This window comes from Giraffa tippelskirchi, chromosome 1 (genome assembly GCF_054371585.1).
Source record: "Giraffa tippelskirchi isolate mGirTip1 chromosome 1, T2T-mGirTip1v1.2.pri, whole genome shotgun sequence".
Lineage (NCBI taxonomy): Eukaryota > Metazoa > Chordata > Mammalia > Artiodactyla > Giraffidae > Giraffa > Giraffa tippelskirchi.
In genome coordinates, this window is record NC_137275.1 from 186281480 (window position 1) to 186305439 (window position 23960).

The 23960-nt window shown below is 39.3% G+C and overlaps 1 protein-coding gene across 8 annotated transcripts in view; it reads left to right on the top strand.

Annotated features, from left to right (window-relative positions):
• Positions 1-23960, top strand: part of XPO7 (exportin 7) — a 90829-nt gene that overhangs the window by 55043 nt on the left and 11826 nt on the right. For 5 of the 8 annotated variants that reach the window (XR_014060293.1, XR_014060292.1, XM_081513092.1 and 2 more), the window contains 17 exons: positions 1797-1890; positions 2424-2590; positions 3547-3612; positions 5976-6080; positions 7515-7680; positions 8262-8335; positions 9642-9761; positions 11148-11294; positions 12118-12290; positions 14244-14437; positions 14869-14974; positions 17555-17690; positions 18218-18291; positions 19454-19534; positions 20825-20888; positions 21271-21379; positions 22339-22445. Coding sequence is in view for 6 of the 8 variants with exons in the window: in XM_081513092.1 (XP_081369218.1) it covers positions 1797-1890; positions 2424-2590; positions 3547-3612; positions 5976-6080; positions 7515-7680; positions 8262-8335; positions 9642-9761; positions 11148-11294; positions 12118-12290; positions 14244-14437; positions 14869-14974; positions 17555-17690; positions 18218-18291; positions 19454-19534; positions 20825-20888; positions 21271-21379; positions 22339-22445 (1983 nt within the window). In the remaining 2 variants the exon portion in view is untranslated. Of the gene's footprint in view, positions 1-1796; positions 1891-2423; positions 2591-3546; positions 3640-5975; positions 6081-7514; positions 7681-8261; positions 8336-9641; positions 9762-11147; positions 11295-12117; positions 12291-14243; positions 14438-14868; positions 14975-17554; positions 17691-18217; positions 18292-19453; positions 19535-20824; positions 20889-21270; positions 21380-22338; positions 22446-23960 lie in introns of all 8 variants that reach the window. The other 3 variants (XM_081513120.1, XM_081513140.1, XM_081513102.1) reach the window with 2 other exon arrangements.

Below are 23960 nucleotides of genomic sequence, written 5' to 3' on the forward strand. Positions count from 1 at the left end.
GCACTCTGCCAGAGACGGGAAGGAAGTGTGAAAAGGAGGAAAGCCATTAATTTGTTGAGAGTATAGAATTCTCGATGGCTTCATTTTTTAATTTGCATTAATAGTGTTAGAGAATTGATGCAGTAAATAGAACAGACTACAGTTGGCTAAGTGACATCCTTAGAGCTAAAGATGCTGACTCTTTTCCCAAGTGTCCGGAGGTTAAAGCATCATGCTCAGAGATTGGGTTGTGCTCTGTTCTGTTTTCGCATATCGTATTTTTATATTTCTTTTCCATCACTTGGTTCTAGTATTGAGCAGTTTAGATTTGGGCTGTGGGAGATTCATAACTAGCTCTCATCTGACTGCCACTGAAGCCCCATGGTGTCATTTGTGACACTGTTAACTCCAGTTCCTCACACTGATAGTCAACAGGCTGGAATAAAACAGGGTTGGTGCAATACTGAAAGACTTAATTATAGTGGATTCTTCCTCTTTAATCTCTATCGACTTCTTAATGATTTAGCAGATTTATTGGAGTCATATTCAGAAACCATTTTCATATTATATAGTTTACAGTTATACACTGTGTTCTACAATTATAGTAGCCTCTTGCATTATTAGTGATCTGACACACCTGCTTTAATCAGTTTAAACAGTGTTCAAGCGTTGAATAAAAAACCACATGTCAGAGTCACTTTTTTTTTTTTGGTGTGGAAGCCATTAACATACATTTTATTTCTTTTTAAGTGGAATATAATGGCTTTACAATGTTGTGCTAGTTTCTGTTATACAACATGAATCAGCTATATGTATACATGTATCTCCTCCCTCTTGAACCTCCCTCCCATGCCCTCCAAAGTCAACTTTTATAGATTTTTTTCATAAGCTTAAGTTATTTTTATAATTGATGGTATGATGTAATGCCTGTGGATAGCCTCTATGGATAGCCTACTGCCCTAAGGACTTACAGTTTCGTGGAAAATTATGTTCGACCCTTGATTAAATTATTTTGGTGATTCTGAGTCTGTCCCTGTTATGTGATGTTACATATAACACAGCTGCACAGAGGAATTCGAATCTGTGCATGGCTCCTTCTTATACATTATGATCAGATTGAATACTCTGATTCTCCATAAGGTTAAAATTCATTAAAATCTACATTTGAGAATATGGTAATGCTATTCCTTTGCTTAGGGCATAGTTTTTTTCTTTCTTATAAATAATTGTTATGAATTTACTACTAAAACTAGCATATACAGTCCCGAAAGCAGTAGCTGATTGATTGTTGTACTGATGGAAAGATACAATTTGAGGATTAACTGCACAGCATAAGGCAGTGGTTCCTTCTAATACTATTTCTACGTTTTTTTTTTTTCCTTCTTTCTAATGCTATACTATAGGAGTATTATGAGGTGAAACTTTTTTAAACATTGTTATAACAAGGCTGTTGGAGGAGATTTCATTTTTTTTTAAATGAAAGAAGAGATTTGTCTTCTAAAGAGCTTAATATCTTTGTGTAAAGATCTCCTCTAACTTCTGCCCCTTCAAAATGATACAGATACTTGTATTAGATTCAGTTTGATCAGGCATTCACTTTATCCTGCCCTTTATTCATGACTGAAGTCAGCTTAATGAGCACAGATGATGAATGGGCTCATTTTTCCTTAGTATGAGACCCTTAAAAATCCAGAGGATCAAATGTAGCAAAGCTGATTAATTTTCTTAAATCTGAACTCAGATCTCCAAGTTAAAAACTTTGACTGACTAACTTAATAAAATTGAATCCTAAGCCCTTTCCCCCTCTCTTTTCACAGTCATCTTACTCCCAGTTACTGGCAGCTACATGCCTTACAAAGCTTGTATCGCGCACAAATAACCCTCTACCATTGGAACAACGGATAGATATTCGTGAGTAGAAAGTTGTCTTTTCTCTCTTAAATTAGTTTGTTTAGTAATGTTCTAGTAATAGTTACATTTATGTTGCTTGTTTGATAATGTTCTGAAATTGCTAGGAATACAGAATATCTAGAATATAGTTTCTTTCCAGAATTGGGCTTAAAAGTGAAGAGGGCCCAATATAATTGCTTCTAGATAAAGCCCAAGTTAACTGTTTTGTTTTCAGAAAGTTTCTTTTATCTGGTCTTCACCGTCACTGGTAACTTAAGAAAAACATTACTAAAGATTTTGAATCCTGTGCCAACCATGCTATTTAACCATTAAGAGGTAGATTAAAGGCTCCCTTACTTCAGGTTCTTCGTTGTGACTCGTATACAATTCTGACTTGGAAAGTTTAGTGAATCTTAAAGTCCTGTTTCTCAGTAGTGTGAATAATTAAGGAAGTTTAGGGTAAAGAGTCTAGATTTACCACTTCTTAGACATCAAATGACGCACACCCTTCCCTGGCAGAGCCATCTCCAATGTAGACTGTTTCTGTTTTATAGGGAACTATGTGCTCAACTACCTTGCCACTCGGCCAAAGCTGGCCACTTTTGTGACGCAAGCACTTATCCAATTATATGCCAGGATCACAAAGTTGGGCTGGTTTGACTGTCAGAAGGATGACTACGTCTTCAGAAATGCAATCACAGATGTCACAAGGTTTTTACAGGTATGATGTATGTATTCGATGAAATAGAAAGAAATGAAGCAATATATGCTTACTTAGATACTGATCTGCAAATGGAATTGTTTGGTACATTTTCTTCCGTATCTTTTAAATTCTTAATGTCTTGGCTTTACATGTTTACATGTCAGCACAGACCCTACTTCATTCTTTCTATTGCTTACATACTATTCCAGTTTAAAACACTATAGTTCATTTAACTCTTCTAGGTGAGTATTTAGTTAGTATCTATATCTAGACTGGTAAATAAATACTTTGGTGAATATTCCTTGTGTGTGTTTATACTTTGAGCTAAGTGTGTTTATAGTGTGAATTCCTAGCCTTTGAATTATTCAGTGAGAAGACTGTGTGTATTTTGGGTTTACATGGATATTTCCAAATTACCCTCAAAAAAAGTTGTTCCCTCCAACAGTTAATATGTCTGTTTCCCTGTACCTCCACCCTGTGAGTTCAGCTTTCTTATTTTTCCAGTTTCATAGGTAGAAGAATTGGTAGCTCAGCATTTGAGTTATGGATGAGACAAACAAATTTTCATATGCTCATTTACTACTTATTTTTTGCTTTTTGTGAACTTCCTATTTATATCTTATGTACATTTTTTTTTATCAGTTCTTTGCCCTTTTTTGTATACAGCCTTTCATATAAATTATCTTATACATTCGTCTTTTATCTCAGATGTGATTTGCTAATTTCTCTTCCTACAGTATGTATAGTGTAAAGCTGGTAGTATTTTTAACATACAAAAGGTTTCAATTTTGATGCAGTCAGATTTAGCAGTCCTCTTGTATATCAGTTAGATTTTGTGTCCTGCAAAGCAGCAGTTTTAAAATACCAATTTCTCATACCTTGTCTAGGCTGTTTAAGTATGACTGCATTCCAGATGCTGAAATCAAGCTGCACAGGCCAACTCTTTCTGCCTTACCTTTTTTTTTTTAAACCAGGATAGTGTTGAATACTGCATCATTGGTGTCACGATTTTATCACAGCTAACCAATGAAATTAATCAAGTAAGTGCTACAGCCTTCCTCATTGAAGTAAGTGCCATATTTTTACTTAGTATTGGTGTTTTCTGCCTGTGTGTGGGATGGTCTTTTTTGGCAGTTGTGTGCTTTTGCGGTAAGTGATTAATGCCCTTTTGAAACAAAATAGTTCCGTGGGGTTTTCCTCTGTGAGTCCAGTCTGGATCCCTTTCCATCTCCAGAATATTTTTTCTCTCATCTCAGCTTTCCTCAGTGGTATTAATGTTTAATGTTAGAGAAGAGCGCAATAATCCTAAGTTAGAACTTAGGAAACCAGCATCATTGGTGTGCTCTTTCTACTGTATAAGTTAATATATTTATAATCATTCAGAAATCAGTTCTCATGTGCCTTGATTAAAGATTTTGCTGATAATCTTTTCAGAATGCATAAAACATTCTGCTAAATACCAAATAATTTTTTAAAATAGTCATCGATGTCACAGATTACTACAGAGGAAACACCAGTGGCTTTCTTTTGCTCTGGCTATAATATTTTTTAGTCGTTTACTTTTGTATCCAGCTAAAATGTTATAATTATTGAACAGCCCTGAATTAATTGTAACAGCTCACCCTTCAGCTGTCAGCTATTAATTACATTGGCATCACTGTTGCTATTGCTCATACTTATGCAGACATTTTACTTAACCCTGAGAAATTTAACTGTGAGTTGGTATTTTAAATACACTAGCTCAGAGCCTATTAAAATCTGGAGTTCATATTGTGTTCTCTGTCACATGCAATCCCCACTATGATTGGTAATTATTAAAATAATAATTTATACTGTTGAGTGATTTCTATGTGGCAGGCATTGTTCTAAGCACTTATATTAATTTTATTCTCACAGTAGTCCTATGAGATAGAGACCCTGGTTATGCCATTTTCTAGATAAGGAAACTGAGACACATAAAGATTAAATAATTTGCCTATGGTATCACAGTTACCAGGCAACAAACAGTATATGAATTCAGACCCACATAGGCTTATTGCAGAGCCTATGCTCTTAACTTGCGTACTATTTAACCACTCCTATCCTTGTAGTAACTGGAGTAGGAAATGGCAACCCACTACAGTATTCTTGCCTGGAAAATTCCATGGCAGGCTACAGTCCATGGGGTCGCAAAGAGTCAGATACGACTGACTGAACACACACATAAACACACACTCTTGTAATAAGAGAGTATGCATTAATTATGTACAGATCATGGGGTTAATGCTCTTCCTTTGGAAGCTTGGCTCCACAAAATCCATCAGTTTTGGTATTTTAGAATCTTTTCAAAATTTTGTATTTATCTTCCTTAAGAAAGCAATAGAAATATGTGTGACGTACTTAAGATGTCATTATTCTCTGGATTATGATCTGTGTAACAGATTGTATACGGCATCTGGTATATAATCTAGCAATACCTTGTTATCTAAGACATTTGTAACACAGTGACACTGAAGCTAAAATCAGAATATTTTGAACTCTATGTAACTTAATTTTCTATTGGCTTTTTTTTTTTTTTTGCTTTAGATTTAAATTAGAAAGCATATTTCTGTTATCATTCCAATTTGAACTTAGAAATAAAATTGGGGGGGTGGGGGTCCCATAATGTGCCAAAAGGAAAATGAGCTCCCTCCTGCATGAGTTGATCAATATATAGAAGTGATTTAAGCTTACAGTAAGTTGATGGACTAAATATTGTTGGCAACCTTGAAATTCCTTTATCGCTCTTATTGAGTACGTACTATGTGTCAGCTATAGAGGACATACTAAAGAAGTAAGAGATTTAATCCCTGACCGCAAAAACCTTTAAAGTATGACTGATAAGACAAGGACAGAGGAGTGAGAGACCAGTACAGCCCCTTAATTGAAGTCCTCACTTCTGTGGAATAGACTGCATGTTGAAAGAGGTGAGAAAAGAGAGAGTATTACAGGCTATTGCCATTTATCTTCAGCTCTAGCTGGATTATTTAGCAAAATCCAAGCCTTGCGACTGTCTGTTTTTGAGACTCAGCCTCAAAAGAGCATGATAATAATTATTAACAAAGTCTTCCAACAGTTTGTTAAATATTACCTCCCTAAGTGCAAAGGAAATGGAAACTTTGCAGTGGAGACACTGTACTTTCTTCCTATCTTCCCTCTGTAAGTGGTAGAGACATGATAATCCTGCGTAGCTATTAGCTGCTTATCGTCATCCTCATTCTCTCACTATTAAATAGAGTTTAACAGTAACTTAAATGTTTAAAATGTATTTTGTTATTTTTGTTGGTCTTATTGAAAAATCCTTCTACTTTATTTGAAGTCTACATGAAAATTATTTTCTTTGCAGTTAATTCTAAAACTTGCATTGGTTTGTTTTTCTGCACAGGCAGATACCACGCATCCTTTAACCAAGCACAGAAAAATAGCCTCTTCTTTCCGAGATTCATCGTTATTCGATATCTTCACGCTTTCATGCAATTTACTAAAACAGGTGAGATTGTATGTTGGTACCTGCTTCCCGGTTCCTTCTGAAAGAATCAGAGTAAGTGGGGACTTACTAGATGTCAGCTCTTCACTGACCCGTGAGACTTTATGCATCTCTTTATCATCTCTCACATAATATATATGTCCAAGCTGTTGATGACCTTCCAGTCTGAGAGAAAGAATTATTTCCTAATTTCACATCTGTTCCCCTAGGTAAGGAGCCATAAGTGAACACTTATCCCATGCTCCTATTTTAAAGAAACGAGTTTGCCACGAAGCTTGAGGTTTTTGTTGTTTAGTCTTTTTAATATGCATGTAAGATCTTCTATATGGAGTTAAAGCATCTTCTTTTTATGGTGTTTGATTCTCAGTGCTCTGAACACAGGCTTAGACTACATTGTTAGCACATTAAAACTAGGCTGGCTCCCCTGTCCCCTGCTGAGTTACAGGCAGCAAATAAACAAGCAACATCTGTAAGGAAAAGCAGATTTTGAATTTCTAACATCCATTTAGATTTCGTAACCTGAAGGGGTAGACAGTATCACCGAAGGAAATTAACTGTTTTAAAATAGAAAGTTGGTATTTCGATTCATTTATTGATAGACTTGAACTAAGGAAGAAATGTTAACCTGTAAGTTGTACGCATTTATAGCTATGTTTGGATGTTTTGTCCATATAGAAAGCCAAATGGAATTACCTTCTGACTTTGTGTTCATTTGGGGCTTTTGTTTGTTTTATTGTTCTTGTTCTCATTTTCCAGTGTGTCTCAATTGTAATATGAGAAGCAAGTTTGGATTTTTCTTTTGTCCCAGTTAATGATGTCCATCTTTTCCTTCGGCTACCTAGTTTTACTTCAGAATTCCCCAAAAGTCCTCTGTTTGGGCAAGCTGCCTTGTAAAAACTGTTGTAGCCTCTAGAGGGGGAAAAAGCTTGTGAGAAAACAGGATTGAATCCTCTTCTGATACTGATGCTATCAGAAACAGAACCAGCCAGTCCCTGAGGTCACAACTGGTAGAAACTTGAATCTCATAGTCACCATAGCTCTGGGCCATTATTGAGCTGTAGGCAGGTACACTGCTGATGAATAAATAAAAAGGATCTAACATGCAAATGAAGTAACCATTCATCCCATATTGCTTCATAATTATCTGCGGCCACAATGTCTGCAGCATGTAAAGAGTAAATGTCAAAGAGGGAGTTTGTATAAATACTAGCTTCATGTTTTTATGAACATGAAACATGTTTTAATAGTAAATAAGGAGCTGGGAGTTTCATGGTGATGGAAGGACTTTAAAGGTAATAGAAGTGCCAGAGAACCACTACTGGACTGTGCTGAAATCGCGCCCTCCTTTTCTGGCTCAGCAGCCTTCTTGTAAGTCTGGTAGCAAGCTTGGAAGAGAGGAGTGACTGTTTGGGGCTCATTATGTGGTCATTTTTACAGGCTTCTGGAAAGAATCTGAACTTGAATGATGAAAGTCAGCATGGGTTGCTGATGCAACTGCTCAAGCTCACTCATAACTGCCTAAACTTTGATTTCATTGGCACTTCCACCGACGAGTCCTCAGATGACCTGTGCACGGTACAGATCCCCACCAGCTGGAGATCAGGTAACACAGCCACACCCTTGCACCAGGCTGCTGCTGCCCGCTACCTGGAGTCAGCAGAGTGGGCTCAGGATCCCCTGGCAGATCGCCTGCTTGCTCTTAGAGAAAACTTGGGAAGTTAGGGAGCTGCACTTGGGATGATCCCCCAGCTGGGGCAAACTCTTGGTTACCTGGTTTCTGATGGATGTGAGTTTGACTTTACATTTCTCACCTGGAGACTTCTGCTCTCTTACTCATTTGAGAGAATTTCTAGCTTTAAAAACAAAGTTAAAGAACCTATGCATGTGCTTGGTATTATGTTCCTAAAAGATAAAAATTCTTGGTATGAAGAGGCCTGCTTGTCTTAAGTTGTTTGAGAATCAGAAAAAATGAATCCTTTTCTTAGAGGAACTAAAAATTAATGCTTTAAAAAAAAAGGAAAACAAAAAGCCCCCATTAGTTTGTCACTTTCAAAGGAAATAAACATTCTGTAAGATAAGAAAGCAGGAAGATAATGCTCCCTGATGACTGTAGGGCACCCCTGATGACTGGAGGGCACCGGCTCCATTGTGCAGACGACAGTAACGTGCTGTTTTCTCTTTCAGCATTCTTAGATTCTTCAACTCTGCAGCTGTTTTTTGACCTCTATCATTCCATCCCTCCTTCATTTTCACCTCTGGTGAGTCAGCACTACAGTTTCTGTTTCTGGAAGGTAGCAGTGGCGAATAAGCCTTATGTTCATTGTGTTGTACAAAATCAGAGAAAAAAAGTTTCTTCCTGGAAATACTAGGGTTAGTTATCTAGCCTGTTGAGATAAAGTTTGTCAGTTAAAGGTTCTCACTGTAAAGTCTTAATTCCTTTTAAACTGTTCCTGTCTAATGACAAATTGCTGCAGGTGTCAGGTTCTTTTGGTCCCCTTTGTGTCTGACTTTGTACTGTACCACTAATTGCCACAGGTTAGAGTGTGGGGAATTCACCTTATATGGTTTAGTAGAAGATTGTCAAGACTGAGATTTCCGAAAATCCCTCAGGCCTATGTTACATAAATGGTCAATGGAAGCTGTATTGGAAAGGCAGATTTGCATACTTGTCCTTAATAAAATTTGAAAGCTCTTGAGAATGCTGCATTTCTCCTTTAAAGCAATAATTAACCTCAAATCCCAAAATTCATTTGGGTCCTAAAAAGTCAGTGGTCTGATACTTCAGATCGTTGATATAAAATGTTGTTGTACAAAACGTACAAAGAAAGGAAAGGAACGTCAGTGGGTGTTTTGCACAGTGTTTCTGCGTAGACTGCTTTCCTGGTCACTATGTCCCTTTTCCAAATTAATGTGGACTTTGGCTTTAGCAGAAACATGAATTTGTGTTGCTTGTATCATTACATTTACTTCTGCTGTTAGTCAGCAGAGGTCTGCCTCCCGGAGTACAAAGTAGGGAGGAGAAGGGCAGAAAATAGATCAAGAGGGGCGAACAGAATGTAAATTTCTAGCGCAATGAGGAAAGGGGAAAATGTTTTCATTGTAAAACCTGTTTTCTTCTGAGCATAGATCTGACTTGGTTATTTCATGAAAGTACTACATACCAAAGCCTGATTAGCCAAAAGGCCTTAATAAAACAGAAAAAAAAAACCCACCTATGTCTAAAGCATTGTTTACTGTCAATTGCTTGGTATTTTCAAGTTTAAATATGTATCTTAAACATAAAGAAGCCGTAGAGGTGGTCAAACATAATACCTATATGAATTTCCAAACGGTGGATTTAACTAGTTGTTATGCTCACTGTGAGTCTAATGCCCTTTATTTTTCTTTTAGTAAAGTTGTTTTAGATATCCTCAACTACACCCTCCTTGATCTTTTTTTTATATCATTATAATGATAGCAGAGAGTTACAGAACAGAGAAGAATATTTATAGCAAGTGAAAGAGTAATGAAAAGAGCTATACTATCTCTTTTGCTCATTTGTGTTTGGGTTGTTCCCTACTCTAGGTATTATCCTGCTTAGTACAGATTGCCTCAGTTAGAAGATCCCTATTCAACAATGCAGAGAGGGCCAAGTTTCTCTCTCACCTTGTTGATGGTGTTAAACGAATACTGGAAAACCCACAGGTATGATTTTTGAGAATTTACTTTTATTTTATGTGTATGCGTGTATAGGCATGTATGATTAGTATATACCTCTCTGTTATAATGCAAAAGCTCAATCTAGTGGTCACACGTAGCAAAAACCCTAGAAAACAGTTCAGTTGGTTATCCTTCAGAAGATTTAAGTGAATGTCTGTACATAGATTTTTAACATTTACCCAGAAAAGGAGCTTGTATCCCCTAGATTCAGGAATGTCGAAATTATTGGAAGGGATCACTTTGAAGGTAAATAAGGAGAGAGCTAGTCATTTTGTGTGTTTTTTGTTTTTGTTTCCATGATTTTTAATGTAAATTATTTACCTAAGTGAATAGAGCTACTTTTGGCTAGGAAGGGAGATATTTCTCATTCAAATATTCATTCCATAACTCAGTTGTCCTTCTTGTCTTTTTCAGTCCAAAAGATTCAGCTAACACCTCCTTTTTTTAAGTATCACTTCTCCACACTAAGAAATATCATAAATAAGACCCATTCACTTTTAAATATACTCAGTTCTGGGACTCCCATGGCGGTCCAGTGGTTAAGACTGCATGCCTTCACTGCAGAGAGCATAAGTTCGATCCAGGGTCGGGGAACTAAGATCCCTCATACCATGTGGCGTGGCCAAAAAGAAAAAGAAAAAAAACATAACTGTACTCAATTCTTTCCTTTTTAAAAATTCATTTTTTTCTATCAGCAAATTGTATGGAGTCACCTACCACAAGCCAGAGATGTAATGACAAGCAGAACAAAACCTGCCCCCCTTCTCTAATGTAGGAGAACATGTGGAAGGAACATACTGGTGTATTGTGCAAACTAAAGTGTCTGATATAAGTAGATAACAAGATACATAAACATACTAATACAGTGAGTTTGTCATGATAGTGGTATAATAAAATACATGAAATATTTGTATAACTTTGCCATTCTAGTTGTGCTTAATGATAAATCAGACAGCTGTGAAAATGAAAATTTCATTACTTTTCATTCGATCAGTGGGAAGCAAACAGGCCTGTTAAATCTGAGATTGTGCCCCTTTCTGCCATTAATCAACATTACAGCCCTGGCAAGTAGTGTGGTCCTTCCGGGCTTCTGTTTCAGACTCTGCCAATTGAGGCCAATAACCCCATCTCCCAACATGATTATTGTGAACAGATGAGATAATAGATGTAATAGTCCCCTTTAAAAGTGACTTTTTAAAAAATTGTTTTTTAATCATACAAATGTGTCGTTCAGAATGATGGCCAGCATCTCAGAAGTTAAAGCACATCTCCCACCGCCTCCCCACCCCCCATGCCATCCCAGATGTCCTTTGGGAAGCAGTTTAGTGAGTCATACTTTACATTTTCTTTTCCTCCCTGTGCTGTCACCAGAGTTTGTCAGACCCAAACAATTACCATGAGTTTTGCAGACTACTGGCCCGCTTGAAGAGTAACTATCAACTGGGAGAATTAGTGAAGGTGGAAAACTACCCCGAAGTCATCCGATTGATAGCTAACTTCACGGTCACCAGCCTACAGGTTTGTCGTGGATTGCTTGTCTCTTTCTTCCTAAACATTGGAACCGCTTCTCTTGCTCGTTGGTTTCATTTAACCTTGTGGCATTACAAAGAGTGTGGTTAGGAGAACATGAGGGAATTGTAAGAATAATACTTAGATTCAAGGCTGGGAGAATTCCTTCATAGTCCCCCTAAAAAAACAGGCAGAAGAGTGAAGGGAGACTCAGCACCCTCTCTTTCTTAGCCATGTGTAGGCAGTGGTTCTCTAAAGTGATGGCTTGCATCAGAATCATCCAGAGAGCTTGATGAGAAATGCAGGTGCTTGGGTCCTATTCCCATCATTTCTGGTTCATTTGGTCTAGTGGGGAGCCTTGGCACCTCTATTTCTAACAAGGTTCCTACAAGACTATCTTGCACACTAATGTCTGAGAGCCGCTTACTCAGCCAGCTCAGGACAGCTCTTTTCACTGGACGATTAGTCTCTGAAATACCAGTAAACACATTAGACTGGTTGCCATACATAGAACAAAGCCTATCAAAGTTTATCCTTTTTTTTTTTTTTTAAAGAAAAGCATTTATCCTTTATGTCAAGTGGCTTGAGACTAATGTACTATGTACACAAATGAGAGCTAACATCTGATTCTACTGGGTCCCTTTAATAGACTTTGCTGTGTCCATCCAGCCATGATTCTTTCTCCTCTTCCTTCCTTTTAAAGTGTCTGTGGTTTGATGCTTCTGGGACCTCTAGGAGGTCACATCAGAGCATGTTAAGAGATACTAAATTTAAGATTGGACCTCTAGGAGATACGGTGGTAACAGAGGCCTACTCTCTTGGTTTTCTTTAGCATTGGGAATTTGCCCCAAATAGCGTGCACTATCTCCTGAGCCTGTGGCAGCGGCTGGCAGCCTCCGTGCCATATGTGAAAGCCACCGAGCCCCACATGCTGGAGACGTATACTCCTGAGGTCACCAAAGCCTACATCACATCCCGTCTGGAATCTGTGCACATCATACTCAGGTAAGGAAATGGGCAGCCTCCCTTTTTCCCTATACATGGCCTGGTGTCAGGCTTGCCAGGGACCCTACACCTAGTTGGTAGACACATCCTTGATATGAATCTTACTGGAGCTAACACCGGAATGGGTATTTTTTTCCTGTCAGCACAACAGCTGATGAGAGCATAATGTCTGAAAGAAGAGTCTTTTTCTCTTTAACATCCTATTCATGTCCCTTCTTCACCCACCATAGCAGCATCTTGGAATACAAAGCATATCAGTATAACGTTTGTCCTTGCCACTGATTTTCATTAAACATGAGAGAAGCATTTCTAAGCTGTAGATGACAATAATTGTAACGTGTAACATATAGGTGCTTAATGTGAACTTCTCAAGAAATAAGTGGATAAATAAACCATGCTATCCAGAGCTTACCAAAAGATATAAGTATCCCAGACAGCTGGCCACTGATTGCATTACCCTGACACATGGGTTCTGTCTTCTTGACTGCCAACTGGACCAGAACTCTATAGTAAAGAAATCTCAGTCCCTTTCAGAAATGACCTATATAAAATGCAGTTATTCTTGGTGTAGAGACCTTTCTTATATATATATTTTTTCATTGGCTGTTTCTCAGGAGAATTTACCTGAACTCTGAAGGTCTGGTTGGTTGTTTTTTTCATTTTTAAGTTGCATTCATAATTTGCTCAAATCAAGTAAATTTGTCATAATAATTATAGTCTCAATTGTGTATAACTTGAATCATTTCAGAATCTGGGTATTGTTGAAGCCTACTGGAAAGCATTGTTCTGTTAGTGGCATAGTTTTTACTCCTAAGGACTCAGATGGTTTCAGGCAGGCCATGTTGGGGAGCGAGGACACGTATGGGCTCTGGGCCCAGTTACTCAGCTAATAGCTGTGTGCTTTTGGGCTAGATTATAATGGGGATTAAATTACTGTGTCCTGGCCTAGTGTATGGACCATGGTTAACACACAGCTCTGAGCTGCCCATTGTAGTGGCAATGATGCTGCTGGATTGTCATATAACTATGTAACAGTAGCCAGCTTATAATATGATAAGATTTTTAAGTCTAGGAAACCAGTGGATACGACAAGACATGGTATAGATCCACAGTGCCTTGTCTGCAGTTCTGAAACTTAAGATGTGAATGTTTAATTTTCTCATAACTTTGACACAAAACTCATTTGGTGGCAAAACTTGACATGTGCTGATATGAGACCACTTAATCTCAGGTGGCACTAGTGGTAAAGAATCTGCAGTTCAATCCCTGGGTGGGGAAGATCCCCTGGAGGAGAGTATAGCAATCCATTCTAGTATTCTTGCTGGGAAAATCCCATGGACAGAGGAGCTTGGCAGCCTACAGTCCATGGGGTTGCACCAGAGTCAGACACAATTGAAGCGACTTAGCACACACACATAGTAAGTAGTATTTTTAAAAAATTTTATTTAGTGTGACTATTCATAATATTTATATATTTTGCTACAGGAATATTGTATATGACATGCCACAGCCCATGGTGGGTTCATGTTACATGTAGAAGCATACAATACCTCCATAAAATGTGATGATTTCTGAATTCCAAAACCCATCTGATCATAGAACTAGTGGCCTCACAGCAGGGATAGGCTACTTGTAGTCTCAGAGTTTACTACAGTCAGGAACAAATGAGAGGCTGAGAGCTGGGAGCTTTCAGGAGTGAGAAGCATAGGACTGGGAAAATCACTGCAGACAAATGTTACGGGACTAGGGATTGAAAGATACCTCAGGAGACTGATGCTTGGGTGAGACCCCTGCCTTCAGCCCGTTCTTACCTTCCTTCCTTGGTAAAAAGTTGTGTTGGGATATGGGCCTCTACAACGGTACGTGGTGGCAGAATGGAGGAGGAGAGCTACTGTGACAGGGAAGTCAGCAACATATTTTAAGAGGGCTCCTTCCTTCTTCTGCTGGGAGTAGAGATGGACTGGAAGATCCCCTGGAGGATACGGGTCTGGTCCAGCAGCAATTGGACCAGCTGTCTACCATCGGGCGCTGTGAATACGAGAAGACGTGTGCGCTGCTCGTGCAGTTGTTTGACCAGTCTGCCCAGTCCTACCAGGAGCTGCTCCAGAGTGCCAGTGCCAGCCCCATGGACATCGCAGTGCAGGAAGGTAAGAGGACACCTGACTGCCGTCAGCACCCTTTCACTCATTGTCACCTCCCTTTCACCTCCGCCCCTTCAGAAAACTTCTTCCATCCTCAGTTGGCTTCATATACACAAGAATATTTGATAGTAAATGCCATGGGGAGCTAGGGAAGAGCAACTGAAGTTATATCTGTAGTGGATGTAAGGAAGTACTACATTCTAAAACTAATGACCCTGTCTGATAGGGGAGCCTTGGTTATCTAATGAGTTTCACCCTTGGTATCACCCTTACTAGAGCAGAGGAGTAGCTATTCTCTGGAGGAACAGTCTGGCTTCAGGACCTTTTTGTTTCTTAAGATTAAGGGAGTTCGCAGTAAGAAATGAACCTCACAGTGAGGAATTTCTTCATGCAGTGATGACTGGAAGTGACACTAATGGGTCTTCCTCCTGTTGCAGGAAGGCTGACGTGGCTGGTTTACATCATTGGTGCAGTGATTGGTGGCCGGGTCTCTTTTGCCAGCACTGATGAACAGGATGCTATGGACGGCGAGCTTGTCTGTCGGTAAGTGCTCCCACGGAGGCATCCTGTTTCACTGCTCTGACCCTCCCACCCCCTTTTGGGTCTTGAGACCATGGGAATTTGACATGCTTCTGTTAGTGCTTTTCTTCCCATTTACAAAGTATAGTTTTATGAAGCTGATTGCCCGTGAAAATGAAAAACGGTTACAGGTCCAAATTCCAAAGTTTTTATAAATACAACAACAGCCGTGCCTACAATCTTTACTAAAAAACCATCTGCAGTAATTCAGCAAGGAAATAAATTGTGGATATAGAATTGAGTATAAATAGGATACAGAATGGAGAGTAGCTTTTAGTTCTGTTTAAGTGCAATATCTCAGAGTTAATGAAATGTGGACTGCTTTTGCCTTGCCTAATAGTCTAATAGGAAGTCTAATAGGAAACTGTGGGTCTTCAAATATCGCTAAAGATGAATTACGGAATTTCTACAGCCTTTCAGATGTCTTGACATACCCTTTTCCATCTACAGGATTTCAATTTATTTTGTGTCTGTGTGATTCTCATCTTACTAAAAACCTGTAAATGAGCATTTAGTGATTTCTGAAAGTCTACTTACTGTTGAAATAAAAAGGCAGGATTTTTTTTTAATCTTTTTATTTTAATTTTTTTAAACCTCTGCAGCAGAGATTCTCAGACCTTTTTCTTCAGGACTCTCTACCATCTTAAAAAGTATAGAGGTCCTCAAAGGACTTGTTCATGTGAGCTATATCTATCAATATTTATCAAATTAGGAAGTAGAACTGAGACGTTTTAAGTTTTTAAAATATTTACAAATTAATTTAAAAAATAATAAGCCAATTTCATGTTAATATATATAATGTTGTTTTTAATAACTTTTTTTCAGAAGAAATTAATAAGGAGTAGCTTTGTTTTAATGTCTGGCATAGTAAAAGTCAGCTGGATTCTCCTCTCTGCTTCTGCATTCAGACTGTAATGATATCACATGGCTTATAGCCTCTGGAAAAACCCTACTCACCCCACTGTGAGAATGCAAATGAAAGGGCAAATAATGTTTTAGTACTTTTATGAAGGGCTTCCAAGGTGACTCAGTAGTAGAGAATTCACCTCCCAAGCAGGAGACTTGGGTTCGATCCTTGAGTGGAGAGGATCCCCTGGAGGAGGAAATGGCAAGCCACTCCAGTATTCTTGCTTGGGAATTCCCATGGACAGGGGATCCTGGCGGGCTATAGTCCATGGGGTTGATAAAGAGTCAGAGACAACTGAGCAACTGCTGCTGCTGCTGCTAAGTCACTTCAGTCGTGTCTGACTCTGTGCGACCCTATAGACGGCAGTCCACCAGGCTCCGCCTTCCCTAGGATTGTCCAGGCAAGAATACTGGAGTGGGTTGCCATTTCCTTCTCCAGTGCATGAAAGGGAAAAGGGAAAGTGAAGTCACTCAGTCGTGTTCGACTCTTAGCGACCCCACGGACTGTAGCCTACCAGGCTCCTCTGTCCATGGGATTTTCCAGGCAAGAGTACTGGAGTGGGGGGCCATTGCCTTCTCCGACTGAGCAACTAAATAACAACAATTTTTATGAATGTGGTTTGTGACCTTGAAAGGAACTGCTACCTTGAAGGGTTCTAAAGTTTCAGATGCTCTCCTTAGACATTTTAACATAACGCCTAGAATTTATTGGTCCCTAGACATTTCAGTCCATAATTTTTATTCTTACCCTGAAAATCCCCATTTGTCTCTTTGCACCCCCACTTTATCAGATGCTCGTCTGCCCTAATTGAACAAAGATTTAATAAGGATGAAATCCGATACCTTTCTGATTCTGTAGCCTTGTGTAATACTGTATGTGTGTCATAATATAAATTGAGTTTAGACAATTTCTTGTATACTGGTTCTCAACTTGAGTGTTTCAGAACAGTGACTGAGTCCAGTACACTCATGATATCACAAAATGTTCTATAGTTTGTTACCTATTTTCACATTATCAAAATGTCAGATGACTCACTTATAATAACATCATTCTTATTCATCCAGCATCCACTCACTTGCATTCCAATATGCTTTCTTTTGGGGGAATGGGTGCAGGAGAAAGGGATGAAGTCACAGGTAGCATATCGGCTCTTGGTCCCTGGAAGTGTTCCCTGCCTGTGGGCATCGTCCTTCGTGTGTCTCCTTTCCTTTTATGACTCTATGAGAAAAAAGATTAGAGCCACTGGCTTAGTCCTGTCTCCCTCATTTTATAGCTGTGGAACTGGAGCTAAGAAAATAAAATTGCTATACTCGAGTTCTCACGGAAGTTTCAGGGATGACCATTACCCTAGTATTAGTATTTTTTCCCACTATTTTTAAGCAGTTAGGAGTTCTGCCTCCATCTATAGAATCTCAGGGGACTGGAAGTTTTAAACATCTAATTAGTCATTCATATTCCTCGGCTGTGGTTCCTGAGGTACAGAAGGGGAGAATTTTGTTCCCTAGTGGAGCTTAGAGCCTTTCTAATAGGATGATGGGTGAGGGGAGGGGGCGTGCACCTGTTTTCAGGAGAGGATGGTTTTCTTTGGTGACCAGGATATCCTGCTGTTGAGAGAATCATTGCTTTTCCTCCTCCAGGGTGCTCCAGCTGATGAACCTAACAGACTCTCGCTTGGCTCAGGCGGGTAACGAGAAACTAGAATTGGCCATGCTGAGCTTTTTTGAACAATTTCGTAAAATCTACATTGGGGACCAGGTGCAGAAATCCTCTAAGGTAACAGACTCTGAGTTGGCTCCATTTAGTGCTCACTTCTGCTTGTGGTTTCTGAGTAAAAGAAATGACTGTTAACAGTTTAGATACAGTCTCCAGTATCAGAATAACCCAAATAGTTCCTTTTGGTCTGTAGAATTTCGGAAGACTCCTCAAAGAGTAGAAGTCAGCTAGATTCTCCTCTCTGCTTCGCATTCAGTCTTCATGTACTTCATGTGTGTAATAAACGACCAGTCACAACATCCATTGGTCTCCCCTGAATTGACAGTTCTTAGTCCCTATGTACATGAATGGATGTTCAAAACAGCAGAAGGTTTTGACAGTCTTTTTATCATTTTAGGGTTGAAGATAACATCTACCCAGTATTTAGTAGTACTCAGAAACTTTTCCTTCAGTAAAGACTTCCCCAGCATTGTTGTTCGTATTCTTCTTACAGTTTTAACCTCCTGCATGAAGACAGAAACAGTACTGGGATATGGTTTTTCTTATCTGTATTTTCTGGTTACTTTCTCTTCCAAACACACCACCAGCTGTACCGCCGACTCTCAGAGGTTCTGGGCCTGAATGACGAGACCATGGTTCTCAGTGTCTTCATAGGAAAAATGTAAGTGTTCTGGCTCGCCCTCAGCAAGAGCCCCTTGCAGTCCTGTTGCAACTGTAAAATGTGATCTTGGCATTGTGCTGCCAGTGCCTTGGTATTCCAGCATTGATCGTTTGCGTCAGAAACTTGTGCATTTGAGTGTGTGACAAGCTGTGCTTAGAGATACGGCCCGGCCCCAGAGCATTCCAGGCTTGAACAGGCAAGGATTGCATTTTGTCCATGTGGAGTCTCATCTGCAGCCTCTGGAATCATGGGGAACCTGTCGGGGGGAGCATTTTGTGACATTAGCAAAACAGACCTTCCTCCCCAGCCTCTTGCCAGGTCACCCTCCTGCCCAGAGGCCCCAAGCTGGCTTTTGTTTTCTGATGCTGATTGCCACTAGGTGTGCCCCCAGGAGGGGAGCCCCGCTCTAATTAAAACAGGCTTATTCCTCTCAGAAACCATCACACCCTTTCAGAGTCTTGAATCGCAAAAATCAAGTGCTGTTATTTGAATTATCTTCAAAGTTGGAGCTCCTGATTGGCCCTTTTTGGTTCTCTTTTTTTTTTTTTTTTTAAAGTTATGCCGCTTTGTTTACATTTCCCCCTTTTTTAGGAGCTCAAATTTATCAACGCACACAGTAGTAGCCAAATAAATATATCACCCAGGGCTGTGTGCAGTGTGCCATTTTGCCTCCTTCCAACCATCCTGGACCTAAACACTCATATCCGTGAGCTGGTTAATCACTTAAGGTGAAAAAAGCAAAGGGGGTCTAAAGGACTCTGCCAGCCAAGAATCCAGAAGCAAGGGCTACTAGAATTCTGCAGCTGACAGTGGATGGTGCAGGTGCAGAATTGCATACGTCTGCATGTTATCACTGCCGCAGAAATCTCTTGCCCTTGCTGCAGAAATCAGCCCTGGAGTGCCCCAGAATTCCAAGGGCCTGGGTATGGGCCAGTGTAGCTTTGGAACCAAGTAGTGAAGATTATCTGAAGGATAATTTTTCTAGTCAACCAAATGTAAGTACGGAGATTTTATACCCATTTTTTGTGGTTGTGATGTCTGTGAATTGGTGATGCAGGTGTGTGGTGACTCGTGATGGATGATTTTCTTCTTCTCTCAACTCTCCAGGACACCAGGCATATCAAAAGTGTCTCCTGCTTTTTCTTTTCTTTTTGTCCTCCAGCATCACCAACCTGAAGTACTGGGGCCGTTGTGAACCAATCACCTCCAAGACACTACAGCTTCTCAATGACCTCTCCATTGGATATCCTTTTCTAAGCTGGGCGAAACAAGGGACCATGGTGTTACACAGTCTGAGAAATCAGGGCCTCTTCCATTTCTACCTTAATTTAGCTTTATGTATACTGGGCTGCCGTCTATGGGGTCGCACAGAGTTGGACACGACTGAAGCGACTTAGCAGCAGCAGCAGCAGCATACTTAAGTATGGGCTTCCCAGGTGGTACTAGTGGTAAAGAACCCGCCTACTGATAGAGGAGATGCAAGAGATGCAGATTTGATTCCTGGGTTGGGAAGATCCCGTGGAGGAAGACATGGCAACTCACTGCAGTATTCTTGCCTGGAGAATCCCATGGACAAAGAAGCCTGGCAGACCACAGTCCATAGGGTTGCAAAGAGTAACTGAAGCAACTTAGCACACACACATACTTATTTTCCACTCTCCTCAGAATCAAAGGCAATACCCACATACAATCCAGGACTAATTCCAGACCTTAAAAATGAGCCAACCGGCAAACTAATCGTCTGTTGTTGTTAAGTCGCTTAGTTGTGTCATACTCTTTTGTGACCTCATGGACTGTAGCCCACCAAGCTCCTCTGAAATAGTCTCCCAAAGATGTATTCCTGGCTATCTCTAAGATCTAGAAATCCCCAACAGGTCTTTCTGATAGGTACACACTCTTTGAAGCCAAGGTTTTAGCATAGGTGGCAGTAAAGTCCAGCTGATTTTTCTATCAGCTTATAGGTAGAAGCAGCCTGTTCATAAACTTTGCAATAAAAGTAGTGGCTACACACCCTCTTGACCTGGCTTCAGTCTGCTGTAAAGGTTGAATTGCTCCAAAACAGCTTATCACACCAGGGGTCTACAAGAGAAGTAAACCCTATAAAAATTATTTGTGTGACTTTTTTCGTACAGAGCTAGTCTCATTCTAAATGCATAGGAGAGAGGTTTATTCACACCCACAGTGGGTGCCGTACACAGGCTTTAGGGCTTAATTCTCTTTCAGAAGCCCCGTTGAGAAAAGCTACTCTAGGATACCATGATTCTTGAGGCAAACTGCTTGGTTTTAGCTATTTTCTTACATATAGACTTTGAGATGGGTATTCTTTCATCTATCAGTTAAAATGCTGTTTAGAAGAGAATACCTTTTTCCCCCATTTGGCAGTGTCATATTCAAATGGTTAAGACAAACCGGCTATCTGGGCATGGGATTCATAGTGAAGGAAGAAACTGCTCTCACCTAGAAAGTGTCCATTCTGCAGCAGAAATTCTTACTTTGCATCACACTTTCCTTGACCCTCTTCCTTTGTCCTTACATACAGTAGTGTAAGGAAGCTAGTGAAGCTGAGTGCGGTACAGTTCATGCTGAACAATCACACGGTGAGTGGTTAAGCCCCTTTCCTGGTCCTGCTCTCCAGCCACCTCCCCGCCCACATACTCTCAGCAGTGGACATGTTCACACTGAGCTCCTTGGTGCTCAGTCCCTCACACTGCAAGATGACGCTTACTGTCATCGGAGCTACTCTGGGATCCAGATAATCTGAGTTATGGTGAAGTCACCAACTGTTACTCTTACTAAAATAACTTAGTTGTAGGTAGCAATAACAGTTTAAAAAATTTTTTTAATACTCCTCATTTATCCTTAAGGATGATAATATGGCCATTAGCTTGAAAGGGCTCAGTAATTCTAAAATTACTGGCTTGCATTCTGCCTCTAACCCTGTGTTTTTATCTTTGTAACTTGTTTTCTTTTTTTCAATAGAGCGAGCACTTTTCATTTTTGGGTATTAACAATCAGTCCAACCTGACAGATATGCGGTGTCGAACTACCTTCTACACAGCACTGGGACGTCTCCTCATGGTGGATTTAGGTACTGCAATAAATCCTAGTGGCTAATGAAATAATTTGGCATTGTTCTCAATTTTTACGTGAGGATAGAAAACTAAATGTTGGGGGAAGTCTTTTCTGTTGTTTCAAAAATATCTGAAATTACAGTCTGATTTCACCAAAAACAGATCGTGCTATCATGATCCCTGTAACTAGAAGAGAATTACAGTATGTGTGTGAAGTTTTCATCTGATAGGTTTTAAGATTCTATTCACATAATTCTCATCTATAAGATAAAGGAACTGAGAATTGAGATTCCTAAATGCATCTCATTGGCCAGATAATTCCTCCTGCCACAATGAGGTGCAGCCCACCTGAGACAGCCAGCGTTCCTCAGCACCCACTTCCCTGGCACGGATGAACCAGGAGAGCTTATGTATCTTTCGGGCTCTGGTTGTGATATTAGCAGTTTGGGCTCAACTTACAACCTGAAGCGTAATAGTATCAAAATTTTTAGCTATTTAGGTTTAATCCTGCCAAACTTAACAAGGTAAAACCTTCTATGTTTAGAAGGATTACTTACAAAGGCAGGGGGTAATAAAAAAGAAACTCCTCCACGTGCTCCTAGTTCAGGTTCAGGTCTCATCTAGTTCTCATACACCAGACTCGGTCATTTCTTGGCTGACTGTAGTTCTCACTTAAGGAAAAATAAGTAACATAGTACCTTGTATACATCAGAATCTTTGATTGAACCTTAGTATTGAAAACATTGGGGCATTCCTGGGTTAGATGATTTCTGCCGTGATGATTTTTCTAGTTTAAAAAATTATCTCTGTACATAATTTTATTCTGAAATTACTACTGGTACCTACTGGGATAATCAAGAGACTGCTCTGAATTATCCCTGGGTCTGTACTTCTTTTACACCAACTTACTTTTCACACATACCACAGCCTTGCACGTTTTGTATTGGGGTCACAGCCCGGGTTATTTTCCTTACAGGAGAGGATGAAGACCAATATGAGCAGTTCATGCTGCCGCTCACAGCGGCGTTTGAGGCTGTGGCCCAGATGTTTAGCACTAATAGTTTCAATGAACAAGAGGCAAAGGTGAGTCCTTCACCCACTGATTGATCAGGTTGAGGGCTAGTCCCTGAGAGACACTGTATTGGATAGCACTGCAGAAAATAGTGTTTTATCTATAGATTTTCTACTGATACAGCTTTTTATTCAGTCTCTTGGATTCCTGGGATTTTTAAATAGAAGAACCAACATAAGTTTATAAACTATTTTTATGTTAAAGTGTTTATGTTCTTAAACAGGTCTTAGGATTTTTTATCTTTAAGTTTTCATATGTATTAGCATAATGTTACTATGTTTTCTCATTACCTTTTTAATCTCTGAAGTATATTTGGTCATGTCTTCTTTTCATTTTTAATACTGCTTATTAGTGCTTTCTTTTTTTTTCTAGATGTCTTACGAGAGATTTGTTAGTTTTATTAGTCTTCCTCACAGCACACAAAAAATTCTTTCTTTTTTCTTTGTTTTATTTCTGTTTTATCTGTGTTTTCTATTTCATTCATTTCTGCTCTTAATCTTTATCTTCATACCTTTTGCTTGAATCTATTCTGTGGTTGCCACTTCTTCACTTTTCAAGCTCTTCTTTCCTAATATAATGTCTCTGTAGGTGTATTATTTCGTAAGTGTTGTTTTGTTTTTGTTTTTTTAATTAGTGTAAAAAAAACACATAAAACTTACCATCTAAAATAAATAAATTTATAAAAAATAAAAAATAAAAAAAAATAAAAGCAAAAAAAAAAAAACTTACCATCTTAGCCATTTTTAAGTGGTTTAGTAGCACTAAGTTTTCACATTGTTTTGAAACAGGTCTCCAGAATCCACAAGCCATGATATATAACATCTTTCATTATCATTCAGCTTTTTGCATTTTATTTCCATTAAGATTTCATCTTTGACCCATGAGTCATTTAGAAGGGTTTGTGAATTTCTATATAAATGGAATTTTAAAGTTACCTTCAGTTATTGATTTCTAGCTGTCAGAATAGTCATCTTTTTTTTTTGGTTTCCTCCTCTTTTTGTTTCTTGCACACCTGTTCTCTTTACCTGTAGATCTTTGTACCAAAACCAGAAACAGTGGACTATTAATATTTGTAGGACTTTTCTGTAGTGTTCATGACACTAATACTGAATTTTAGAGCCACCAAATAGCCCAGAGGTATTGCCCCCTAAAATGCCATACTTTACCTGACATTATAAAATTCTCCTTTTTCATCTCTAGAAAGCCTCTTAGTGTTCTCTCTCCAAATTAACAAGGAAGTCAGAGAGCAACGCCAGTTACCAAACTCTCTCCTCTTTACTCTGGTGTACTGGGGTCTGAGATGGGTACTACTATCAAGGATAACTGAGGGATAGCAGCCCCTTCCCCATCACATTAGTTCTGTACAAAACAAGTAAAATTAATGAAAGAACCACCTTGGCCATGAACTACAACCATCACTATATCTTTGTCATGTCTCATATAACAAGCCCATGCCTTAGACTTAAAGTTGAGCTTATGGTATCAGTTTAGGAATAGAGCTGTAAGCAGACCGTTAGCAAAAATAC